Raw genomic sequence first — 25,100 nt, forward strand, 5'->3', positions numbered from 1 at the left:
TAAATGTGATTCACCTCATAAACTATCTCAATAAGATGCCACTGTTTTTCCATGTTTTGTTTTCTTATATTTTACCTTTTTTTTTTTTTTTACCAAAAAAGTAACGGAATAAACTGTTGGAATGGTTGGTAACTTCGTGTCTTCTGAAGATGAAATACTGGTTTACTACACAATTCAACAGTATGGAAATTTGATGCCTGGTAGTATTTACATCATTAATGACAGAACAGAACTGTTGACAAGGTAGATGGTTAATTCATTAAGAACAAATGTCAACTGAATTTCATTGCAGGCTTCAACGTTTTTGCCTGTGTTCTGCCCTCAGAAGGCCTGTAAAACATTATGTCTATAATCCCACTTTGTAAATAACAGTAACAAATACTGTCTAGTTTGATTCCAATGTAGAGTTAAGCCACTTGATACTAGGGATGAACAGAAGTGTACGGTCTACTGTGTTTAGCCAGAGTACAAAGAGAATCTATTGACAGGCACCCTTGAGTACAACCCTTTCAGCTCAGTAGAAGAAAACAAGGCTTCTTTCAAATAATTTTCCTTTGGAAGTTCTGAATCTATTACTCTCACCATATAAATTTTACCTATTTTTTATCAGTATTAATTTGCTATTGTAAATATTTTCAAAGTATGAACATTCTGTAGTGAAGCCAGTCTTCCATTAACAGAAGAGGGAAAAACCCTGAATGAGATCAATCAATAATTTAATTACTGTTGCCATTTTATCAGCTGAGATACCAAACTACAGTAGACTTGTTTTGGCATTTTTTTAATCTATTGTATTGACAGTAAAAATGAAGAAAGCAATAAATCTGCATTTTTAATGGGATAGTAGAGTTGAGCTATTATTGATGATTCCTTAAGAATCACTCTTGTTGACTTATGTCATTCTTCATTTATTTTTTCTTTTGGAAGCATTATAAACACAGCCAAAGATAGATTTTTTTTTTCTCTCACACAGTAGACAGTTATCAGACAGTACATGCAAGTCTAATACAAACAGGAAAGCAGACACAGAACAGTGATCGAGAGGATAGAAGAAGGGAGAGATACACTATGATACAAAGAGGTAATACAATCAAAGTTAATACAAAAAAAAATTACAGATATTTAATTGGTATTTTTGGTACAGAAAAAAAAAAGTTAATGATCAAAAAGTGTCAGGTGAACTCTTAGTATCATAAATCCCTGGTTTAGGAGTTTATGGGGTTACACTTGGGATTTCTGCTCCTCCTCAGTAGAAGGCAAGGTTTGTTTGTGCCATGCTGGACAGGAGCAAGCTGACAGATGGTTCATAAAGGGCAATTTCTAGAGGGTGTAGATTAGAGGATTAGGGCCTGAGCAACCTGCTGAAGGAGGAAGGAATCTGGAAGGGCACCAAGATGTGCACCAATGTGAATACCAGCTGCAGTTACAGCAGCTTTATAAACAGTTGTTTTAATTACAAATCGTTTTGGGATACACATTTGGTGTCCTTTCTAATTACTCACCATGAAGTACAAGACACATTGTGGCAAAGGTTAAGCTAAAAACACTCAGAGCATGGAAAGTACTTTTATTAGCATGGAAACAAAGCAGAACGAAGAAACAGAAGCAGACAGCATAGAGCTTTACTTCTAGACAAAAAAATCCTGCACAGACATGGAAGCGTGTATTGAGAGCTGCCTAAGGGAATAAAGATAAAAAAAATGAAGCAAAGCTGTTGGTACTGTCTTACTGGAGAAAAAAAAGAGAAGTGATACCACCTCCAGGAGTACTGCCTGAAGCACTGGCATACTCATACATGTCTGATGAATACTAAAGCCCAGAAAGATTGAGCCTGTAAAGAAATAAAAGCCAGAAGTAGAAGGAGAAATAGATCCATTAGAAAATACACTCAAGCAGGCTAAGGGAATTCAGAAGGCAAACCAGAGACAGACCTAAGAAGGTGATATACTGTATTACACAGAATATAAATCAGAGGGAATAATGGCCATTCTTTGGGAATATTCCAAAGAGCTTGTGCAACTGAGTTTGCCTTAATTCAGTGCTGCCTCTGCCCTGGGATGGAAAGGCAGCAATAGGACCTGAACACCTACAATCAAAGAGTATTCCCTGCAGTGTGGCTGTAGCTGATCCAAACACTGCTCACACACTGCAGACAACACCAGGGGACACAAGAACTGGGAGTCTGCAGCTACACTTCTACATCAGGAGCCAGCTGAACCTTTCTGGTGTTTGCAAACCCAGCTACATGGAACCATGAGAAACACAACTCATCTTTCAAGTAAAGAAAATTTGCTACAGCTCTTAACCTGTGTTTCTATCATTCCAATGCCACAGAACTGTTTTTTCACATTTTTTCAATTTATTTTCTTAAGCAGCAAATCACACAACTGTGACCTTTAAATAATGCTTTAAAATTATAAAATCTAGCATTCCAGTGAATGAAAAAATTACGGTCACCTCTGATACAAATTTCAGGAGGTTCAGGAGTTTGTAAGCAAACAGGATGATTTAAAATTTTATTCACAGAAAAGGCGTTCATTACTTCTCACATCAGGAATGTTTCTTGGTAAGCCAAAAGGCACCTTTTGTCCATATTTGACAACCTTTCACACAGTACAAACATCAGGACTTACGTCTGGTTCAAAGATGCATCATCATGATACTGCTGCTGGCATTATTTCTGTGTGAAAAGGTGCATGTTACCAAAGGATGAATATTTGTAATAAATGCAAAGAGCAAGGAAGTACTGAAGGAAGTTCAGTCAGAGGCTCAGACCTTCTGTCACATGTTTTCTGGCCACCTCCACATGGAAGCAGAAAGTTAATGAGGTGCTGAGTCAAGGCACATGAAATCAGCTTACCAATTTACCAAACTGCATGAATACGTGCTTGAAATGATCCTTTAGCATTATCCTTGAGCAAATGGAAACATTTGAAGGGACAAGAAAAAAGCTTAAGCTTGGTCCTAAATTCATCTAGCTTTCTGGAAGATAAACAGTGCAGCTTACAAGAAGGCACCAAGAGACATTGAAACTATAGCACTTCTCAGTAGACTCACAATAGGCTCACACAAGAGTTCAGGGTTCAGGCACAACAGAAGCTGCTGGCTATGGTATTCTGAAGGGAGTAATATCTATAGGAAAATCTATAATATTAATTATAGATAATATTATTATCTAATCTATAGAGAAATCTAATACAGGTGATTATTTTTGTCAAGGAAACCGGTGATGCTTTAAAATAGCAAATGCGATGCTACTGAAATTCCAGCATCAATACATGGAAATGTGCACCTGTTTGAGAAGGTCATTGCTGGTGACAAGTACATGGAACAGGAAATAGCTTCCATGGTTCAGGGCCGATTCTGCATCTTCATTAATAACAGGCATCAGGCAATTGAACAAAGCAGTGACAACATGAGATAGTGGAAATAAAAGAATCATATTTAGTGGTTCAATACATTGAAATAAAAGTCTGATGATGTGTCAGCTCTGAGGGATGCATGCACTACAGGCAAAGCTACAGCAGGGCTTCATTTAAAAAAAACCAAACCAACTAGCTTTATATCCCTTGCTATATACGGTCCTTCTCCCTCCGCTCTCCAAGGCAGCCCTGTGGCCACCGAGACCTGATGACACCCTCGGCTCACAGCTCGCCGTGCCCTCTAGTGACCCCAAGGGAGCCCAGGATTTCACGGAATTTTTGGAAGGCAGCTGAGAAACGGCTGCTGTTACACCCGCAGGAGCCAGCCAGGCGAGATGCGCGGCCGGTGTTTTCCAGCACCAGCTCATGACGGAGCCACGGTGAACTCGTGTGCCCAAGGCAGCGGCCAGATCTGCCGCCATTACCGCCTGTGCTCCGCCAACCCGGACTGGGGCGGGCTCTCCAGAGCCGGGGAGGCCGAGCGAGCTCGGAGCAGGAGCCGGGCCGTCGGCAGCGGGCAGGGCCCAGCCGGACAAGCGGCGCTCCCGCCCCGCGGAACTTGCGCACAGGCCACCGCCCCCCTTCCGGCAGCCGCGGCGGCCGGGCCCGCGCAGGAGGCGGGGTGAGATGGCGGCTGCCGTGCCCGGCGCCTCCCGGGCCCGCGCGGCCGCCGCGCCGCTGCTGCTGCTGGGCTGCTGCGGCGCAGCGCTGGCCGGCGGCCCCCAGGTACGGGCCGGGGGAGCAGCGGTGGGACCTGGGAGCGGGCGGGCGGGCGGGCGGCGCCTTGGCCTCGGTGCTGCCGGCGTCCCCATCGCATCCCCACCGCCGGCAGGGAGCCCGCAGGCTGCCCGCGGAGCTGCCCGGAGGCGCTGGCGGCACGCAGGGGAGGCCCTGTCGCTACGACAGGCAGCGACACTGAGCCACGACCCTCAGCGCTGCCGGCCCGGCGGGAGGAGCCGGCCCCGGCCCCGCCCGGCGGGGCGGAACCGCGGGGCGCTGTGTGCCGAGAGCGCTGGTGCTGGGCGGCCTGGCTGCTTCGCGTGCCTTGTTCAAGCTGCTGAAAGTTACAAACCCCCAGGCTTTTCATCCTTTTGCGAGTCTCTGAAATTTTCCTTGGCCACGCGCTCACTTGTAGCGGGTGTCTGCTGCCGCAGCCGGGCCCGGCTGGCCGGGTTCGGGGTGCCCATCCCGGTGCCCGGCCCGGTGCCCGTGCCGCAGGTGCGAGGCGCTTGCACGCGGCAGGTGCCAGTGGGTTTGTCAGGTGGGAGTAATTTCATGTTTCAGCAATTAGCTTAATGCAGTGTGCCCACGCTACATCTGGAGTGTTGTTTGCTTTTGAATTCTGCGTTATTAACAAGTTGTTATGCTTGAAATTAATTACAACTAGGACCGAACAACCCCCGCACCCCGAACAATAGAAATATTCTTACAAGCTCTGGATGACTAATTAAACTGCAGGTTGTTTTCTGCTTGAAGTACAACACTATTTCTGTTACTCTGTGTTTTGTATAAGAGCACAAGCATCATCCCAGAACTCCTCAGAGTTAATATATTGAGTCTGATTTAGCAGTCCGCAGATTTGGATTGTTGCCCTGTTACAGACTTAGTCCCTGACCTCTGCGAAGTCTTAGCCCCTTTTCATGTCCTGATTTATGCTCTCTGTTAAGGAGCAAGGGTCCTCTCATCTCCAAAGGAAAGTGGGAACTATGGAGAATACAAATTATACAGAAGGTTGCTGTCATAAATCTTGATTTTGGAAGGTAAACACCTTGGATTTAAAGTGGGTTCGAACTTCAGATTCTTTTACCTGCTTTTGAAAATTGAATTGAATTGAATCCAAGCTGCTTTTCTCACTAAGGATGAGACTGTAGGTCGATAATTCATATTATTTTGTTCTTGGAGTGTCCTTTGGAGTAGAGGTGTGTGGGCTTTTGGTTTTAACTAAGGTGCAAGTGACTAAAAATTCCTCTTTGTTCTGTAGCAAGTTTCAGGGAAAGATTTGGAGCAGATAATTCACATGAAATGTGCAAATGTTAAGTAAAAGACCTCTCTTCTAGCTTTTCTAAGGTTTATTTAGTATTAATACATAGTAAACATATGCATTGAACACTGTTGTGGAAATAACAAAACTATGACTCGTCATTTCTTTCTTATTGCTGAAAAATCTAAAATTGTATTTTATCTTTCAGGATCGAGCAGAGCAGTTTTTTAGAAGTGGACATACAAATAACTGGGCAGTTTTGGTAAGCATGGTCCAGGTTGTTTTCCATCAATAAAGTTAACAGTTTTTCATCAGGAGCCACAATTGCAGCAGTCATTCAAGAGTCATGCTCATTTGAAAGAAATTGAAAAATAAACATTTGGAAATGAATAAATTTGAAATTGTGCCTGCAGATTTATTACACTATAATGAAATTATCTTTTCAATATGACCAAATTTCAAGCAGTTAATGTGTCTAGCTACATGGCAGGATTCATAAAACAAAAGTTCTGAAAGCATTAAAATAGTTAAATTAGCATATTGCATATTGCAAAAAATGTGTAATTCTGATACCAGGGAAGTGTGGTCTCTTTGACCAGGCAGATAGAGTTTATATCTAGTTTCTGTTCTTATTCAATCTGTTAACTTGTGATAACAGGCTGGGAATAAAATCAATTTAGGCAACATAGTGTTTAGATCAACTGTTCTTACCCTAATTCTCTTTTTCTTTGCCATGTAACTTTTATTAGCTTTGAATCATGCTGCACAATTGGTTCTTAATCACAATTCAGGTCTTAATGACTAATTTGTTTCAGAACACTATTGTAATTACTCAGTAGCAGCTGTTTGTTTTCAAGATACTAAAACTGAGCAATATAAAAGGATAGTTAACAGTAACTAATTGAAGAAATAATTTCTATATTCTACAGTGTACAAACTTGAAACTATTAAAACATAACATACTATTTTAATTCTATTAAAAAATAGATGCTTTTATTAGTACCCATAAATACACACAAAGAAGGTGGAAAATTAGGTCCAAGGACCTATACTTTTTGGGCTGAACAGATTTTCTGCTGGTTTTATTTTCTCAGTGGCTCATCGTTAAGTTTTGTAACAATTGCTACTAATTTTTTAAACAGTAAAGCAGGGAGGGGTTTACTGCTGACAGGCACTTCAAACCTGTGATCATAGAGCAATCCCACCTCATCAATAGCTTGAATTAATGTGCTGCAGCATGGATAACTGCATTTAAAGCTTAGACACACTTTCCACTGTGTTGTAAGGGAGGTACTGGAGGCCGGGAGCAGATGATGGTGCCTTGCAATGTCTCAGCTAAATTGGATACAGTTTGTTTTCAGAGCTTTAAATCTTGCTGAAAGGCAAGATGTCTTCATAGACTGATTCCTGTGGGCTTTTTCTGAATTCCTAACTGACAGGATGAGAGAGACATAAGCAGATCCTTTCAGGCTGAATTTTATTATTACTTAAGCTACAACTCAGTTCTTTTTATGAAAAGAGTAGAGAAAGAGATGCTGTGTAGTGTAATTTCCAGCTCTACTTTTAGAGCTGGAAAATTAAACTGTCTAAATGCCTTTTCCTGCATCTCTGTTTTTGTGGTTTTAAAGTCACCTCTTTTAGAAGCTTTTGAAATGTCTGAATCAGAACCTGATTTAGGGAGTGCATAAGTAGAGGGAATGACCCCTGATCCCTTGCCTGTTAGAACAGTAGAAATTGAATTCTGAAAATTTGTATCCAGATTCATTTGTATTTGTATTAGTTAGAGCTCACTTTGCTCTTACTTTGACTCCATGAATGCAAGTGACCTTAGTGCATTTTCCTCTGTGTATATTTTCTGCATGAATTAATTCACCTGTGCCTTTGTGGAAGAATGGCCCCACAATGGATTTGCTGTTGAGATGAGAACTCTTCCTTTGATCCCTCTTCCATTTGATAAGGAAGGAGAAAGCAAATGAAAAAATTTAGCTTATCCACGTACTCTTGCTGAATTATTCTCTAAGGTGCCACTTTCTATATTTAGTAAGGGTTTATGACAATTTTATCTTGAGTCAGTACGCTAGGGACATTTTTTTTAACTTTTATTTTCAGAATTTTTTGCTTTGGAACAAGATTTACATAACTTATATCATGAGTTTCTTGGTGTTACTGTATTCTTTCTGAGTTGTTACTATTTTTTTAATATTCCTTTAATAGTCACATTGTTCTGATGCAATGTGTCAGGCCAATTTGTATCTTTACACTATTTAATATGCTTTTTTTTTGTTTCAAGGTGTGTACATCTCGATTCTGGTTTAATTATCGTCACGTGGCAAATACTCTCTCAGTGTACAGAAGTGTCAAGAGACTGGGAATTCCTGATAGGTGAGGGAATCTTGGTGAATCCAGTTCTTCCAAATGTGCTATTAAACTTCTCATGCTATCTGAAGCATTATGGAAATACATTTTTCTTTCCAGTTTAACTGGATAAAAGTAAAAAGAAAGAATGCAAGTACAACAGTGTGGTAAAAAGTGCAGCAATGTTGTTCCAAAGGAAAAGCAACAAGTTGCATAATAAAATTTCCATTTGAAATAGGCTAATTAGATATAGCCACTAAAATGTACCACTTAGCAAATTGGTGTAAGTGTAATGTGAAAATTGCTAAATGCATTCAGCAATGACAGTAGTACTGTGAGAGATGAGTTTTGCTGTACTTTAATTTCTTTTTAGTGTGGAGATGTTGGTAACTGTGACTGTACTAAGATGTAAGACTTCCACATCTGTAACTATGCTGAGTCTTTAAAGGCTCTGAACTATAGGAGCAACTCCTATATATTGAGTTGCCTTGAAAAAATCCATTTTTCTTGATTTTCTTTGAGAAACCAGTTTTTTTGTCCATACAAGTTGTGTTTCTCTAGTGATAGCACAAGGGCTAGAATAGTATCTCTTCATTGACAACAGGAGTAGAAAGGTTCTGAAGTATCTTTTCTTTGTGTTCCCACTGGAAGTTCTAGGGGTGTTGGCACAGTTCCATCCAGCTGGTTCAGAATGTCATTTACTTCTATCAAAACTGTGGAAGTGAATTTGAGGCACCAGCATCCATTGTGTAAGGAGCTGTATGTACCATAGGCTCCTCTAGAATTCCTTGTGGCCCTGGTTTTAATGGTAGTTTAGAGGACTGGTAGTTTCTCCAGCATGTCTGCCTAGAGAAGTATAGCCTGCTTCATCACCGCAAAATGCATATCCTGATGGATTGAATTAGTATGGCATTTTTTTGTCCAAGTCCAAAACTGCACAACTGGAGTCCCCAGTAAACTCCAACTCAACTATGAATGCACTGGCAGTATCATCCTGTTCGCTGTGTTTATTATATGAAAAAGAAGAAGAAGAAAGAAAGAGAGAAAGAAATAAAGGTTTTTGAAAGAGTGGATTTCAATACTCAGTTTTTAGATGCATCCAAGAGAACCCACTGTGGATGTGCTGTGGGCTGAAAGGCACTGAAAAATACCTTTTGTTCTTGCCCATGTCATTCAGAAGCAGCTGTCTTCGCTCCTGTGCAGCCTTTGAAGCGCAGGTGACCTCAGCAGTGCCTTAGAAATTCTGTCACTAGTCCTGCCCTTTCCTGAGAACTTTCATCTTTTTTGCATCCGTCTGTCTTCACCATTAAAGCCAAAGTAGGTGTGAGTTTTAGAAATACTGCGAGAACTATGGCGTGACTGAGATTTCTCTGTTCAGTAGCAAGGTCCATTTCTTGTCCATATCCAGAGATCTGGAATTAATCTCAAAAAGCCAGCAATACATTAGACTACGGTCAAGAGTACTCTCAAAGACACTGTAGAAGACCATGAGAGAGAGAGCTGGTTTATTTAGCATTTACAGCAATTTTTATGTGGATTTGAGCATGTAGAATGTCTGAAATGTTGTTTTTTCTTTTTTTCCAGTCACATTGTCTTGATGCTGGCAGATGATATGGCATGTAATCCCAGAAATCCCAAACCTGCTACTGTGTTTAGTCATAAAAACATGGAGCTAAATGTCTATGGAGATGATGTGGAAGTGGATTACAGAAGCTATGAGGTAACTGTGCTTCAGTTAAAACACTTGAGTCTTTATTTTTTAGTGTTAGTTTAAAGATTTATGCAGCATCTGTGAAGTCTAAGGAAGTCTTTCTGTTCATATAACTGGTTTTGGGCTGGGCTTTTATTATCAGCTGATGAGTCTAAAACACATACCCTTCCACTCCCTGATATTGAGTTTGAAGTTCATTGTACTAGAGACTTGTTTAGTGTATCTATTTTAAATAATGGAATAGAATCACATTACTGAACTTTCTATGGAAATTACTTCAGTGTCTCATCTTGCCAACATAAAAATTACTGTGAAAATTTTGGTGTGCAAGTGAATTACTACGTATATGTACTTCAATTCCTAATTTTACACCTCCTAAAATAAAACAAAAGCTGTAACTTAATCATTACTGCATAGCAATTACTGTACAAAAGTCTGCATTCTTTCACCTTTTTTTTCGTGTAATATTCCTTCATACTAAGCAGTGTCTTTACCAGTTGAGACAAAAATACACATCAGTTTCTTGGTTTAATAGTGCTGTAGAATTATTGGTAAAGGGTTATTGGATTGTATTTAAATATATAGTAGATGTTTTATTCTCTGAAATTTTATACAGAGAAGTGAAGACACCGAACTGGAATAGAGCTACATTCTTGTTATCATGTTTTTTCCTGGGTATGGATTTGTTGCTGGCATTTGAGCTGGGCATGTGTACTTCAAGGGGAAATGGTGTTATGTCTTGAAGTCACAACTCAGATGGAATTTATCTGTTTACTCAGACTTAAGTAATGGAATTGATCTTGTTTTTTCTTTTCTGAGTTGCAGAGAGAATTTAAACTTTTGTTTTTCCATGGTAACACACACTAATGTTGGAGCATTTTGTGAGTACAGGAGCAGCTTTGGCACAATGAAACTATATGCTGACAGGTTTTTAGATCAGTGTAAATGTATTCAAAAATTATAATGGTAGTAGATTGATTGGATATAATTATACAACAAGCTGATATTAGTGGAGTAAAGTAAAAGGTACCACATGATTCTTTACCTGAAGTAAAACCTTGCACAGAAAATGTTTATGGAGTTTATACCACGCCATACTAGGTCTGGTTAGATACATTGCATATTTTAGTGTTCCATTATTTAATTTCTTTGACCCAGCCTATAGCTGATCAATATTTTTATCTTTAGAAAATTACTTTATGCTTCTATTCATAGGTTACTGTCGAAAATTTCTTGCGTGTTTTAACGGGAAGAATCCCACCAAGCACACCGCGATCTAAACGTCTTCTTTCTGATGACAGAAGCAATATTCTAATATATATGACAGGTAATTGCAGGTTTCTCTGTACAGTTTATTGATGCTTGCTCAGTTGGATGGGTTTGTTGAAAGCATCTGTAGTCCAAATGCACAAAAGAATCGACCAAGAGATTTTATTTCTGGTTTTATCATGTCACTCTAATTAAGAAAAAATGCCTGTAAAGCAGTACTAAGCCAGTATAGTTTCCAGTTGAAATGGTGTAGGTGTATTGTTTTTACTGTACCAATATTTTGTTTTGTTGGACTGTCTCTGGAGAAAGAGAATTGTGTTTACCTTGTTTTAGAAAAATGATCAGCCAGGCTGCATATCTTCCTTTAACCTACATCCTTGCCTAACTTCTGATTTTTCTGTCAGGCCATGGTGGAAATGGTTTCCTAAAATTTCAAGATTCTGAAGAAATCACAAATGTAGAACTTGCTGATGCCTTTGAACAAATGTGGCAGAAAAGGAGGTAAGAAATAAGTGTTGTGTAGACACTGAGTATCTTGAACGTACTCTTTAAGTGTGTCTTACTGGTAGGCCTTGCTTACCTGCAGCAGTGATACCGTTGGTGGTCCATAAACTTGGGTGAGAGTTTGCATTCAGAAAGCAGAGTTTTAGTTTTTGCTTTCAGCTTCCTGCAGTTAGAGCTGCTCAAATGTATTGCTTTGGGCAAACTCGCATCCTAAAACTGATCAGGGGAGTTCCTTTTCTGAGGTTCCAGGTTCTGAGCCCTGGTAACTAAAAAGTGAAGTATGTATATGATGTTTGAGTGGAAGTGGGTAAGGAGGCTGTTTTCTTTCTTTCAGGTACAATGAATTGTTGTTTATTATTGATACTTGTCAAGGAGCATCCATGTATGAACGATTTTATTCACCCAACATAATGGCCTTGGCTAGCAGCCAAGTAGGAGAGGATTCTTTATCAGTAAGTAGATTTATATGATCCTGAAGACAGTTTTCAGAATGCCTGAGTTAAAAGCGCAGTTACTGCTGACTTTTAACTAAAGATTTCCCTTATTCTAGTTGCTGAATGTATAAGGTATTTTGTGGGGTTTTGACAAAACTTGTAAGTGTACTGTTCCTGCTTGTTTTTGTGTGCTCTCCCAAAGAACCAGGCTAATGACGGATTTCTGTGCTTGCTGGTCAGTTTATGTATTGCCTAGGATAGTAAGGAATCTTATGGGAAGACTGCTGAGAGATGTGTGTGAGGAATATTCAATCTAGGACTTACTATGCTTGATATAAAACAAAATGCTAACCTTCACCTGCTGTAATTATATCCCAGGTGAATTACAGAAGGAGCCATGGGTGAGATCCCAGCCAGACCAAAAGCAGCTGGTCAGGATTACCTGAACCCATGCACTGCTGTAAGATACACTGGCTCTCCCAGCCCCGTTTTTTAAAGTCCAGAGATCCGTGCTGGGCCATTGAGAAGGGTTTCCCTGCTTTTTGGGAAACACAGATATTACAGATACAGTTTCTGGATAAACTGCATTGTTCAGCTTATCAGCAGTAACTTTCTTCACAGCTGGCCATTTTCTTGCATAATTTGCCTAAGAACAAAAAAAATGACACTTAACTTTTGCAACATGCTTTACATTCTGTTCCCTCTCCTGGATGCTGAGATCTCTTCTGCAGATGGCAAATAATGCTGTGTGTTGTTTTTAAAGCATCAACCTGACCTCGGGATTGGCGTTCATCTCATGGACAGATACACGTTCTATGTGTTAGAGTTCTTGGAAGAAATTCATCCAGCCAGCCAGACAAATATGAATGACCTAGTAAGTAGAATACTCGACATTCATGAATATGCTAATGACTTTCATAGTTCCAAAACTAATCTATTTTGTCTGTAGGGTTCTTCAAATGCTTTTTATGCTCCTGCTGTTTCTCTCGGAAGCAGCTTTGGATGAGAGTTTTTTTGCCAGTTGTGTAACACTTCAAGGATTGTCCTCATTTGAAAGTGCTTTGCTGGCTCCAGAAAAAAAAACCAAACAAAATTAGCCAGATTTTGTATTTTTTGCTGAAAAAATAATAAAGTATTCATTAAATATTCATGTCAATAAAATGATGCATTTGCATGTGAAATATTTTAGCAGGAAGCTTCTAAAACCAGGATAGCAGACACTGCAGATGTGAAAAGCAGGCATTGATGTTGTTTTGCAAAGGTGATTAAACAGTTAAAATTCTAACAGTGCACTCACAAATTCATGTAGAGATGAATTTATCTGTATATCTGCTTAGATTCCAGAACAAGATATATACAAATACCTCAGTGTTTGGACTTAATTATAGCTGAGGCAAACATTATTGTAGATTTCAGGTATGAAGCAGAAGAAGAAGCTAACCGGATAACATGGCAAAATTTATGAAAATGCCTCTCTAGCAGGGAGATTTATACACTGGTGAGAGAACTTAAAAAGTAACCGTATTTTATTTGCTCTGTTAACCCTTTATACCTATTCCAGTTTCTTTGTAGTCATGGGTTATACTTTGGTACCTTGTTACTGTAAATCCTGCTGTGCCACATCAGTAATCTAGGAGCCACCACTTACAGAACACATTGTCATAAATTCATTTCTGTAAAAGGAGCAGCTGCTCAAAAGTTTTATGCCACCCTCTGTCTACAGAGGATGGTGTTAGCCTGACTGCTACATGTGTGCTAGAATTCTCTCTAAACAACCCACACTTGGCAGATTTTATGTTGATACGGAATTTACTCTATGCCTAAGACTCAAGGTTCTTTTACTTACTTCTATGGGAATGAAATTCTGTCCTATAACTTAACACCTTCTAATTATGAGATACAGGTAACTTTAAAATAAATCTTGATAAAGAAAAATATGCAAGTTCTTTATTGATTAAGTATCTTTGTCTGGTCTGTTCATTCAAATGTTACTGTAAACCAGAAAATTAATTTGTGGTAATAATAAAAGGTCATAAAAAAGGAAAAGTGCTTTCTACTGTGTAAGACACTCTCTTGGAAGTGGTATAGGTGGTCTGGCCAGCCGAATATTAATCTGATTATTGTGGAAAGTGTAGAAATTTTTTAGCTGGTCAAGTAGTTTACTTTTTGAGCTCTTTGGAGAAACTGTGTATTTGAGCTCTTTGGAGAAACTGTATTTTTGCTTATATGCTAAATATTCAGGAAGAGCTGTGGGGAGTTATTGATACTGGTAAATTCCTTACCTCATGTAAGTCATCGTACATCGATCTGCTGATTGATGCTCAGGGAGTGGAAGAGAAGGGACACAAGTATATTGTGATTTGTGATAAATTGTTCAAGGGCCTGCGTGGCCTGGGCGAGTGGGAGGTGTCCCTGCCCTTGGTAGGAAAGTGAAGCTAGATGATCTTTAAGGTCTCTTCCAACTCACACCATTGTGTGATCAGGTACTGAGTCATAATCTGCATCCATTTCAGAAAATGTGATCACTTGACTTGGAGTTGGTGCTTTTCAAGGCTTCATCTAAGAGTTCCAAAATGGCATATGGTTAGTCTGTGGTGAGGATATAAACCTGTTTTTTTTTTTGCCAACAGTTGCAGGAGGTACTCTGGAACTGGAGGTACTCTATCCAACTCTGATTTTTTAAATTTAAATTAATGCTTTCCAAGATCAGAGTAACTTACATTGCTCACTATCTAGCTTTAAAATTAAATGATCTTCAGTTGTTTGATCTTCTGATGTGTCAGATGTCTTCTCTTTTTGAAGTACTGTGTATTTGTTACACCACTTCTATCCCATTACCTCTTTACTTTTCTCTAACCACTCCTGAAACAGCTTCTCTTCACATCCACCTAAGATTTGGATATTGCATTCCTGCAAAGAATGATACATCATTTTTCATTATCCACTCCACCTACTCCCCACCTGCTCCATCTGTGTTGCTAAGGGATAGCATAAAGCTGTGCAACTGACTGACTTTAGGTTTGATCATAATTCCCTGAAAATAAAGACTACATTGAAATGTCATAAATTTGAACTTTTAAAATAAGATTCAAATAAATTTATAAATGAGCTGTCATTTGTCCTAAAATACCTAAATTGTTGTTAGAAAAGTAAAGATAAAGTTGGGGTAGTTGTTTAGCTTTGTTTGAAAAAAAAAAAAAATTTGGAAAAATTACTATAGGAAAAATGTGCTTAACTTAGCCAGTGTTTGCCTTTTCCTTTTTTTTCTTTTTGTCAGAAGACCTTGGTTATTAGTGTTAATCCTCTGTGCTATAAATGGTTTGCAGTCCTTTCTCACAGTGGTAGTGGATGGGTTTTTAACACTGAAGTCTTCTTTTCGCTACCACTTCATATTATTGTTCAAATTCCTTTCAATATGTTGTGGTAGTAAATTGCTGTGGGACAGGTTAGAATTAGTTGGGTGCAGTATTAGTTTCCTACTTTCAGTGCTGATGCAGATTTTTTTTGACATTTATACTCTCAAAACCTTGGCGAGAGACTTGTATAACTGCAGCATAAATTTGTGTTTCAACTAGTGGGATTAAACCAAATGTTTACTTTTTATAGTTTAGTTCAGAGATTTAGTTATTATGTTTATGCCCTTAACTAGAGCAAAGCTGGAGAAAATTGATAGCCTTTTGGTGAAAATGAAAATTTTAGAGTGTTTGTGTGTGCATTAACAACTGGCTTTTGAATGGGAAACATGATGCTGATAAGTTTAGTTCATTTTCACCGCAGGGAGGATAACAAGGGTTTGATTTACCCCATCTTTTCTTTAGCAGCTGTGTGATAGCAGCCAACAAGAGAGTTGGGAATTGTTAAAATAAGAGCTGAGTGTGTATGTGTCAGGTATGCTTCAGGTAAAGGTGATAGGAGGCTGAGGCCTCCCTGGACAAGCAGCCCGATGTCATATGCTTACAGGCTTAGGCTAAAAAAGGGATAAAAGAGAAACTGGAGTAGAGCAGAAGGGAGGAATGGGGAGATAGAATCTGTCCTCTATGAAGAAAAGCCAGATAGATGTTTCCTCTCTGGGAAACTTTTTATAAAACTATCGGGCTCTGTTGTCCAACGAGAATGAGTGACAAAAGCCTGTGAATTTTGTGTCAGGCTGAGTACATTATTTCTGCTGGGAAGTATGGCCTGAAACTCACAGGTTTTTGTCAGTCATAATCTGAGATTATTCAAGTTATATTTGCACTGAGCTGATTAGGACCTGTGGTTTTGTCGTAAGGATGCAACCTTGTAAGAGCTGATGCATGAGGTAATTTAGGTATATGAGCTTTAAATCCTGTGGTTGATGGACCTGTTGGTGAAAATCACTTGGACAATTTAAGGAACATGAACACCCATGTGGAGAATTACATTCTTAGTCCTGTATGTTAAATCTCTTGTGTGGCTGGAATGTGAAGGACTCACATAACCTGCACTGTTACCAGGTGATCTGTGTTGTGGCAAGTGTGGTAGGACTGGTTCTGAATGGCTTTGTTTCTGTCCCACACGTGTTTGTATTGCCTTGAGTGTCTGCTGGGTACATAACAAACTTGTTACATAATAGGCATCCTCTCCTGCCAGGTGTTCTAAATGCTGCACCAAATCTGTCACTGTTCCTTTTGCTTTTGTTAGTGCTGGTTTTGTCTTTCAGGTGTTGCACTGTGTGTGGGATATAGGGGATCTGATATGTAGACAAAATACATGGGTAAAATAAATAATAAGGTGTTTAGCTAGTTTGTAAGTGTCACAGGATGTCTGTGAACTTAATGTAAACAAAGCACTTTTGATATTTGAAGATTCTATGTATTAATTTGTAGGCTATAAATTAGAAACAAGACTGATGGATTTTTTTTTTCCTATCAAAATGTAAATTTTTTGCTTCTTTATGAAGATTTCAACATAGCTGCTTATCAAAGCTTATTTAATTTTGCATGCCTCCCTTTGGTAAATATGAAGAATTTATGCCCACTTGTGACTTCTGGAAGGTTATAGCAGCATTGCTGCATCTATATTCAGCAATATATTTGTGCATTTATCAGTTAGATGTAATTGATTGTTGGCTTTCACAGGAGCATTTTTAAAATCCAGTGGCATTATTGTAAGGAAAAAGGGTTTTCAGAAATGCTTAAGGTGTTTATGCATCTTAATGCATTTTTTCAACCACTTTTTTTTTTTTTTTTCAGCTATGGAGATTGTACTGAAATTAATGCAAGCTATATGTATCATTTATCTTTCTTTTTAGTAGTAGTTTAATTTTGGAAAGTGTATATAGAGACTGTTGAATTAGGGACAGGATGTGATTGTCCATCTTGGTTTCCAGTTTCAGGTCTGTCCAAAAAGTTTGTGTGTTTCCACCCCTGGGCACCGAACAGACCTGTTCCAGCGAGCCCCTCAGAATGTTCTGATAACAGATTTCTTCGGCAGCGTCAGGAAGGTGGAGATCACCACAGAGGCACTTTCCTTGGACCGGGACGTGGCTGGATTTGAAAGCAAGTAAGTAGTCATTATTTAGACCTGATTTGTATAGCTTTGTGCCACAAAAACAAACCAGTTGTGTAACTGCCAAGGAAAAAAGAACTCTGACTTCCTGTCATTTCTTACAAGGAATCAGGGAGTTAATATGGACCTCCTACTGTGATGAAATTGTCAGCTGAAAACTTTGTGTAAGCATACCCACTCTTTTCCGCACCTTAGTAAATAAATTGCTGCTTAAGACCAAAGTGTGGATGTCAATAACAGAAGTAGTTTAGAATTTTCTTTCTTCCTTAATGTTTCTTCTTTAGTGTTCAAATATTTTTTTACTGCAATTCCTGCTTGTGGTAGTTTGCCCCCCCCCCAGGTGAGCTTTGAGTATAAGCCATCAGGTTAGGTGATAACAATAGCTTTTTTTAATAAGTGCTTTGTTTCTGTTCTCTGAATTCCTGGGTCTTTGACATTATTCTGTCCTGAAAATTTCTGTTCCTGAGATGCAGTGATTCATTTGATTAGAACTACAAATTTAAGTGCAAGTTCATTGACTGAAGTTGTAACAGGGCTTCTATTACTATGTGAATGAAGAAAGAAGTATAAACTTCTTTGTATTTTTGGGATACTGTTGCCACCTATTGGGAAGATGTAAAGAAAGATGTGCTTGTTCTGTAGCGTTTATTTAGCATTGTACTTCCATTTCTGTTGTGTCTTTTGTGCTTGATGATACTGCCCTGTAGGAGGGGGAAACAAAGAATTGAAATACTGTGTTATATCAGGGACTAAATACTTTTCAACACGTAAATTTATGTAAATTCTTGTCTGCCTTGTTGTTTACTGTTGCTCAAGCCAGTGGATAGTAGTTTTATTTATTTTTAAGATAACAGCAACTCTGGTCCTTGTCATTATAAATATCCTAAAAGGTCTTGTGTATTTCATATTTTACTTTCACACTGTATTTATATCTGGATCATATGCATTAGTACATACCATATAAATCTTAAGCTAGTTTTGTGATGCCTTAGTATAGAACAGTACTTAGTGACACTAAATTTGTTTTTTCACTGAAGATTAAAAAAGCTCTTGGCAAGTCACAGAAGTTCTGTTAGTCAAAAACCATGATGAAAACTTACCTGTGTGGGCTTGTAATTTGTGGACAATTGAAAGCAGAAATGGATTTTGAAGGACTTTTCCATTCTTGAACAGGAAGTGTCTGGCTGGAATTTTCAGCTTTTTTGTGTGTGTGTGTTAGTTTGGTGTCAATAGTGGAGAGATTTTTGGTGCCTGACACTACTGGAGTGCACAAATAGAAACATGCTGAGAAATGGGCACTCATGCACAGAAAGGAATGTTATCCTTGTGAAATGTTCAGGTATTTAATGAAATCTGTATTACATTGTCATGGCAATTCCACTTAAGTCTGTGAAATTGGAAGGGATGGGGACATGCTGGTTTAATGGCTGGTTTAATAACAATAACAATTTTCTAAAAAAACTACTTAAGTTCTCAGTTTCTTGGTAGGATTTGGAAAGAGTTTGTAGACAATATGTTTTTAATGGAGGAGAAAGTATGGAATTTGTTTAAAAAGTACTGAAAAACTGTAATATAGCTCTAACAGACAGTGATGTGGAGTGCATAATAAATTCCTTAAGCAGAATTCTGAGGTCAGTACCTCTTGGTATGACAGCTCTGTTTAACTACAACACATTTCAGAATTACAGCTTGAAGTGAATTTATTAAATGAAAATGTTAATGCTTTTTAAAATTGCAGTTTTGTAGCATCTACAAGATGATCTACAAGAACTAGTTACTCTGTTTTTTTAGAAGAATGTTATGAACATTACATGCACCTATTTCTGAGGGCATAGAGAAGGCAGAACAAAAATTACATGATTTTTGAATAGATGCTGCCACTGATTGTCCCAAAATAATGTAAGAATGGCTCCTGAATGACAGAATGTGAGTGCTTATTCTTAACTCTCTCAGTGTCAGTTAAACCATTCTGTGCCTTTTGGGAGTGCGATGGCTGTTGACACTCTCAGGTAAAACAGCTGGGAAAGGATGTGGCTATCACAGCCTGGTTTATTCTTTTTTGTTTCACTGGGAGAGAGCTAAACCAAGCTTATTAAAAGCAAAATAATCCCTCTAAAACAGTTATGACTAATCTTGTTCATGCTCAACGTTGTTTTAAAAGCCCTGATGAAGTAGAAGAAAATAATAGAGAATTGAGCTTGGGCCCTTAAGAGTTTGTAAGATTTATTGACCAGAAGGTATCTGATAGTTCACAAGTGTGTACTGCTAGTACGTCAGAATTTCTATTACTGATTACTGAGTGTGAAGCTGTTATTGATTTAATATTTGATTTGAGGCTTCATTCTTTTATGAATCATGTCCTCTGTTTTATTCTTTTATTCTTCCCTCAGTGTTAGTTTGATACCTTTTTTCTTCTCCTTTTACATTCTGGTGGCAGTAGAATGCTACAGAATGCTTGTGTTACAGAGCATAACCAAGAAAATGAAATCCAGGCCTCAACTAAGACACAGTCTTACTGTCTGTGTTAGATCTGATTTGTTTGTTTTAAAGCTGCAGGTGTCACATATGCAGATAAGGACATTAAGAGCCAGATGAACAGAAGAGGTAAACCACTGATTACACAGATTACAGGTAAAGAAGATGCTGTCATGTGAGGCATGAACATGTATCAGGATTGTACTGCTGGCAGACTGTTCAAGTTCTCATCTTGCCCACTGCTGTGACTTTGCCAAATCTTTTCAATAGAAGTTTGTTCTTTTGTTACACAATTGCTTAGCAATTACTTGGTTGTACAGATCCGCTCCAAGCCCAGCGTGAGCCATAGCTGCGCAACCAGATCAGAACTGGCAGCTTCACGTGGAGCTCATGCCGTGACATTTGACGAGTGAGGCCTTTGAAGTTTCCTCTGGCTTGGGCTGAGACTCATACAGAGAACAACTACTAATTAACCAAGAGAAGAGGCTTTCTTTCTATCCACATAGTGGTAGGTGAATATTTGTGAGTTAAAGCTTTAAAAAATAAAGAGAAGGTTCCTCTGCTATTTCCTTTCTTCACAGCTGTTTCAGTCTAAGCTGTGTTCACTTCAAAGGGCTTGTTCTGCAGCTGCCTCAGTCCTGACAGGATCTGTAGCTGCCAATTTTAGCAGAAAATCTGACAGTCTAGGGGTTCTGAGGCTTCAGATGGTTATGTTTTGTCTAAATCCCCACACAAGTGCAAAAAGTCAGCATTAAGGAGTAGAAGAAATTTTGCTTCTTTGGAGGAGGAGCCTTGCAGGTTTTAGAACATCCAGTAAATTAGGAATGTCTCTTTTAAACTTGTAACTCTACAGCCAGTTGGAACACTTTCTCCTTTTCAGTTCTTGTCATGAGGAAAAGACCTGTATCAGCAGAAAGTGTTGGTAGAAATTGGGATGAATATTTCCCTTGAGGGCAGTAAGAAGTGAATTAAAGACAGTATCATATAAAATCATTGTAGTTTTATTGCTTTTGAGAATTACGCTTGTATTTAATACTTCTGTTATGAAGAATTGTGATACTACTGGTAGTGACCGTTTTCTTAAAAATAAATTGGTCACTTGTGTTAGGAGGGATGCTTGTGTAACAGGCTAATTATGAGTAATTGGTTCATTTGCAGAATATTACTAGCTAATGTTCTCTCAATCTATTCTGTGTGTGTGTGCTGGTGTCTCTTTCCTCTCCTTTCTTCTTTTCCACCAGCTATTTTCAATTTGATGTGCTTAATAATTAAAGGTGCTGTTGTGTGGTCCTGAAGCCTTGGGAAATCAATTTTGTGAACCAATAGGTATTTGTTTTTTTGGCGAGTAGATGCTGCTCAGCTCAGTGGGCTTTCCTTAAACTAAAATAAGAGTGTCTGGATTTGTTCCGAGATCCCCGTTCAGTCTGTACCAGGTGCCACAAATCTGTAGTTCTTTCACATTTCATAAGTCACTTTTAGGACTAATTCTGCCAGCTCAGGTTCCCGGTGCCTGGCGGGGGTCCCGCACTCCCGCTCCCGACCCGCGCCCGCAGGTGGCGCCATCGGGCCGGGGCTGGGAGCCGGGAGCGGGGCTGGGAGCCGGGAGCGGGGCTGGGAGCCGGGAGCGGGGCTGGGAGCCGGGAGCGGGGCTGGGATCAGGGCTGGGAGCCGGGATCGGGGCTGGGAGCCGGGATCGGGGCTGGGAGCCGGGATCGGGCCTGGGAGCCGGGAGCCGGGAGCGGGACTGTGATCGGGACTGGGAGCCGGGATCGGGGCTGGGAGCCGGGATCGGGGCTGGGAGCCGGGAGCGGGGCTGGGAGCCGGGAGCGGGACTGGGATCGGGACTGGGAGCCGGGATCGGGGCTGGGAGCCGGGAGCGGGGCTGGGAGCCGGGAGCGGGACTGGGATCGGGTCTGGGAGCCGGGAGCGGAGCTGGGAGCCGGGAGCGGGGCTGGGATCGGGGCCGGGGCCCGGGAGCAGGGGATCCCGCCGCGCCCGCCCCGCGCCCTGCTCTGCGGGATCCCCTCGGAATCAGGCAGACGAGTTCAACTTGGTCCTTGTTCAGTGAAAATTCGACGGGATAATGGGAGGTTTTTATCTTTCTTTCCACTTTTTCTACTGGGTGGCATCCTGGTAAAGATGTAACATGCTTCAGTTTCAGAGTAATGTAAAAATAGAAAAAAACCCTCAGAATTTAGCAGGTCTCTACTCATTAGAATTGAATTGCCAATGGGATTAAGAAGCTCTTCTAGGTCCACAAACATCTTCAGATGGGTTTCATAATTTTTCCCATGAAGAACACTAATTAGTTACACACATACTGTATTTTTCTATAATGTCTTAGAAATTTATTGTGTTTTAGTGGTAAGTTTGGATTTTGTAATCCATGTGCTTTTTAATAGCCTACAAGTAATTAAAGAAGATGGGAGAACCAATACTTGCTGTTAAATATTATTGCTGCTGGATTTCCTAAAGTATTTTGTAAATATATTTGGGGTTTCCTTGCTTGCAGAAAGATAGGTCAATATATGCATAGACATATATACACACACTCCTATACCTGCTAGAGTAAAAGAACTTGTCAAGGTAGTACAACTGAAATTAGTATGAAGACTGTAGAAGGAAAAATTATGTAGAAGGGCACAGTCTCACTAGTATAATGTTGGTATAAAATAAATAAGAATGACTGACAATATCAAAAAGAACTGCAGGTATAAATTGTGTTGGGAAGACTTTAAATACACTAAAGTGCTCTGCTTGGTAATTATAGTCCCTGTTTAGCAAGGTATTCTAAAAGGCAGCTTTGAGCAATTTATTTTTTGTTCCTTTGAAAGAATTTTTGACCATTCATTTTGATAGATTTTGGGGTTTTTTGGTAATAAAAAAAAGTTTTGTTTCAAAACTAATGCTCTTAACTCAGATTTTCTTTACTGATTTTTTCCCCTGCGTTCCTCCAGATTTTTGTTTCGTGTGGCATCCTGCGTTTTTTCTATGAGAAACCTTCAATTGTTGATACCAGGTTGTGCTTCTATTATTTCACATTTTCAGTACAACACTGCATTGTTGAACCTATATATAGTTAGTTATTTCTATGTATAATTTTAATAGGCAAAGAAACCTCTTGGTCTGTAGAGGTACCATGAAGCACATGCAAGTCAGTGGCAGGATTTTATTTGATTCAGCTTTTGAATCAAGTTCAGTACCTTTACATTCTTCACAAGTGACTTAGATATGCCAGTTGACTTGGGTACATATAGTGTCAGGCAGTGGACAGGTAATGTCTAAAAGTTTTGCAAGGCAGATTTAGTGGGAGATCTTAAGTATATCTAGTAGATTTTGACATCATCTACATAGCTTGAGAATATCCAGATATCACAGGATATCTGATCTAGGGGTTTCATTTTGTTTCACTTTATACATTCCTCTTTGTATCTTTCCTGTGTAAAATTCTTATTTTGTTCCATTATTTCTTCTTCTTCTCTCCTCCCTGTGTGATCTTTACCTGCTATTATTTTTGCAGTTGAGCAGGCTGCTTTATAATTGCAGTCTCCTGAAGTGCTTGTTATTCTTTCCAGTGCTATTTATATGGAGGTCCTGGCTTGATTTTCTTGCTTTGCTGCCCAGGTGCTAAATAAAAATTAATGTCTATTCCTAGCAGTATTTCTGTAGCTGTGTGCTCTATGTTGCTGCTGAAGAAGACCATGAAAACAGCTGTAGTATTTGGCATAAGTCTGACCAGGAAATATTTTCATGTAATTTTGGCATGTTTTCAGCACTGTGAGGTAACATGGGAATTTCAGTAAAACAGTGTTACTATTATTTGCTTCCTGTCAGAAGTACCAGAACTGCAGTTGATGTTTGCTAGAGTGCCCTTCTTGTGTGATTTCTAGCAGAGTGAAAAAAACAGGGGCGAAGAGAAGCAGGCATCTGGAAACAATGGTTGTGGGACTCTTAGGTCTCTGGAATTTAAAGGCCAAATTCATATTGGCATTCCTTATGCCCTAGAAATTAATTTGGGCACATAACTGTTAAATTTCTAAGGTTCAAGCAATATTACTGCTTTTTAAAAATATGGTATTAAGCCATATGCAATTGCTTTTAGTCTTCACCTGTTTCCATATTGTGAAAAAGCTTACACTTGATTTTTTTTGAGTGCCTGAGGGATGACCTTCTGGATGGTCAGAAATTTCTACTTCTGAAAATTCACTTTTCTTGCCCAAAGCTGTGGAGGGAAAGGGGCAGCCTGTGTTCACAACATATTTATATAATGATGGTTAAAAGACCATAAACTGATCTCAGTCTACATCTTCCAGCCCTCCCAGTAGGAGGGACCTTTCTCAAGTCAGGTGTTTGCTGGACCAAAGCTCTCATCTTGGAGCTGTTGCATTTATTACTGAAATGCAAGTCCCTGAGGGCCTGTTGGTGGTTTTGATGAGCTGCAGGATGGTCTGGAAGATTGTGGTGTATCCCTGAACTGCTTGTTTCTGAAGGCTCTGCTACACTCAGAGAAGTTATGCTGCACTGTGGGCATACTGAGAGACCCAGTTCTTTAGCAAAGAAGTGAAATGTAAGTTGTGAAAGAAGAGCTGAACTCCAAAAAAAGCTTTGCATTATTGCCAGGCATCTCTTTTCTATCCAGCTAGGTCTTTGAATAGACCAGTGTGAATTTCTGATATCATGGGACCAAGAAAGTCACAGTTGCCTCAAAGGAGGGGAAGAAAACTAGAAGTGGTTACAAAAGGCAATTCTGATCACATAAAGAACAGGATTTACAGATGGCTTGCTGAGCACTGTTTAATATTACTTTATAAAATGAGATTGTTTTATGTGTTTGGTCAAGAGTATCAGAAATCTATGGAAACAGATGCTGAATACGTCTACCAAAGTGCCCAAGCTACTGCTAAGATTATTTTATAAAATTTGTAGGATGGCAAAATATTATCTCTGTGGTAAGATTGATCTTTCAGGAAAAGATAGTAATACTGCAAACAAAGAATTTACTGCAGAATGGGATTTATTCAGCATTTTTGCAGGCAGAAGACTGATTGCATGAAGCATTTGTTATTGGTAAATATCAGGAGAAACAAATGAGAAATAATGAAACACAATAAAGTCTTTTGTATCCCCTGAAGTGGAAAAAGAAAAAAAGGATGAAAGCAGTATACACAGGGAGCTGGAGGGAATATGTGTTCAGGGTTTGGATGTGTTGTATCTTTTGAATCCTGGCAAACTTAATTCATTTGGCTCCAGTTTACTATTTGAAGATTCCTGGGGTGAAAACTGTGGATGTTCAGAATGGTGACAGCCCACCTCTGCTCTGCCAGTTAAATTGGGCTCAAGTTTACATGATATTGAAAAAGAACTGAAAAGGTTGAAAGCCCCTTAGTCATCTGCCTAGAGATCAGAACTAATTTGGAACA

General features: G+C 39.4%; 1 protein-coding gene across 1 annotated transcript in view; it reads left to right on the forward strand.

Annotated features, from left to right (window-relative positions):
• Nucleotides 1-3,998: 3,998 nt before the first annotated feature.
• The window catches only part of PIGK (phosphatidylinositol glycan anchor biosynthesis class K), a 64,369-nt gene continuing 43,267 nt past the window's right edge, over nt 3,999-25,100 (forward strand). Inside the window, exons 1-9 of the mRNA XM_058842754.1 lie at nt 3,999-4,148; nt 5,612-5,665; nt 7,694-7,785; nt 9,343-9,478; nt 10,685-10,796; nt 11,143-11,239; nt 11,577-11,694; nt 12,440-12,550; nt 17,027-17,199. Of these exons, the coding sequence (XP_058698737.1) occupies nt 4,050-4,148; nt 5,612-5,665; nt 7,694-7,785; nt 9,343-9,478; nt 10,685-10,796; nt 11,143-11,239; nt 11,577-11,694; nt 12,440-12,550; nt 17,027-17,199 (992 nt within the window). The 5' untranslated portion in view covers nt 3,999-4,049. The remainder of the gene's footprint in view (nt 4,149-5,611; nt 5,666-7,693; nt 7,786-9,342; nt 9,479-10,684; nt 10,797-11,142; nt 11,240-11,576; nt 11,695-12,439; nt 12,551-17,026; nt 17,200-25,100) is intronic.

Source organism: Poecile atricapillus, chromosome 7 (assembly GCF_030490865.1).
Source record: "Poecile atricapillus isolate bPoeAtr1 chromosome 7, bPoeAtr1.hap1, whole genome shotgun sequence".
NCBI classification, from domain to species: domain Eukaryota; kingdom Metazoa; phylum Chordata; class Aves; order Passeriformes; family Paridae; genus Poecile; species Poecile atricapillus.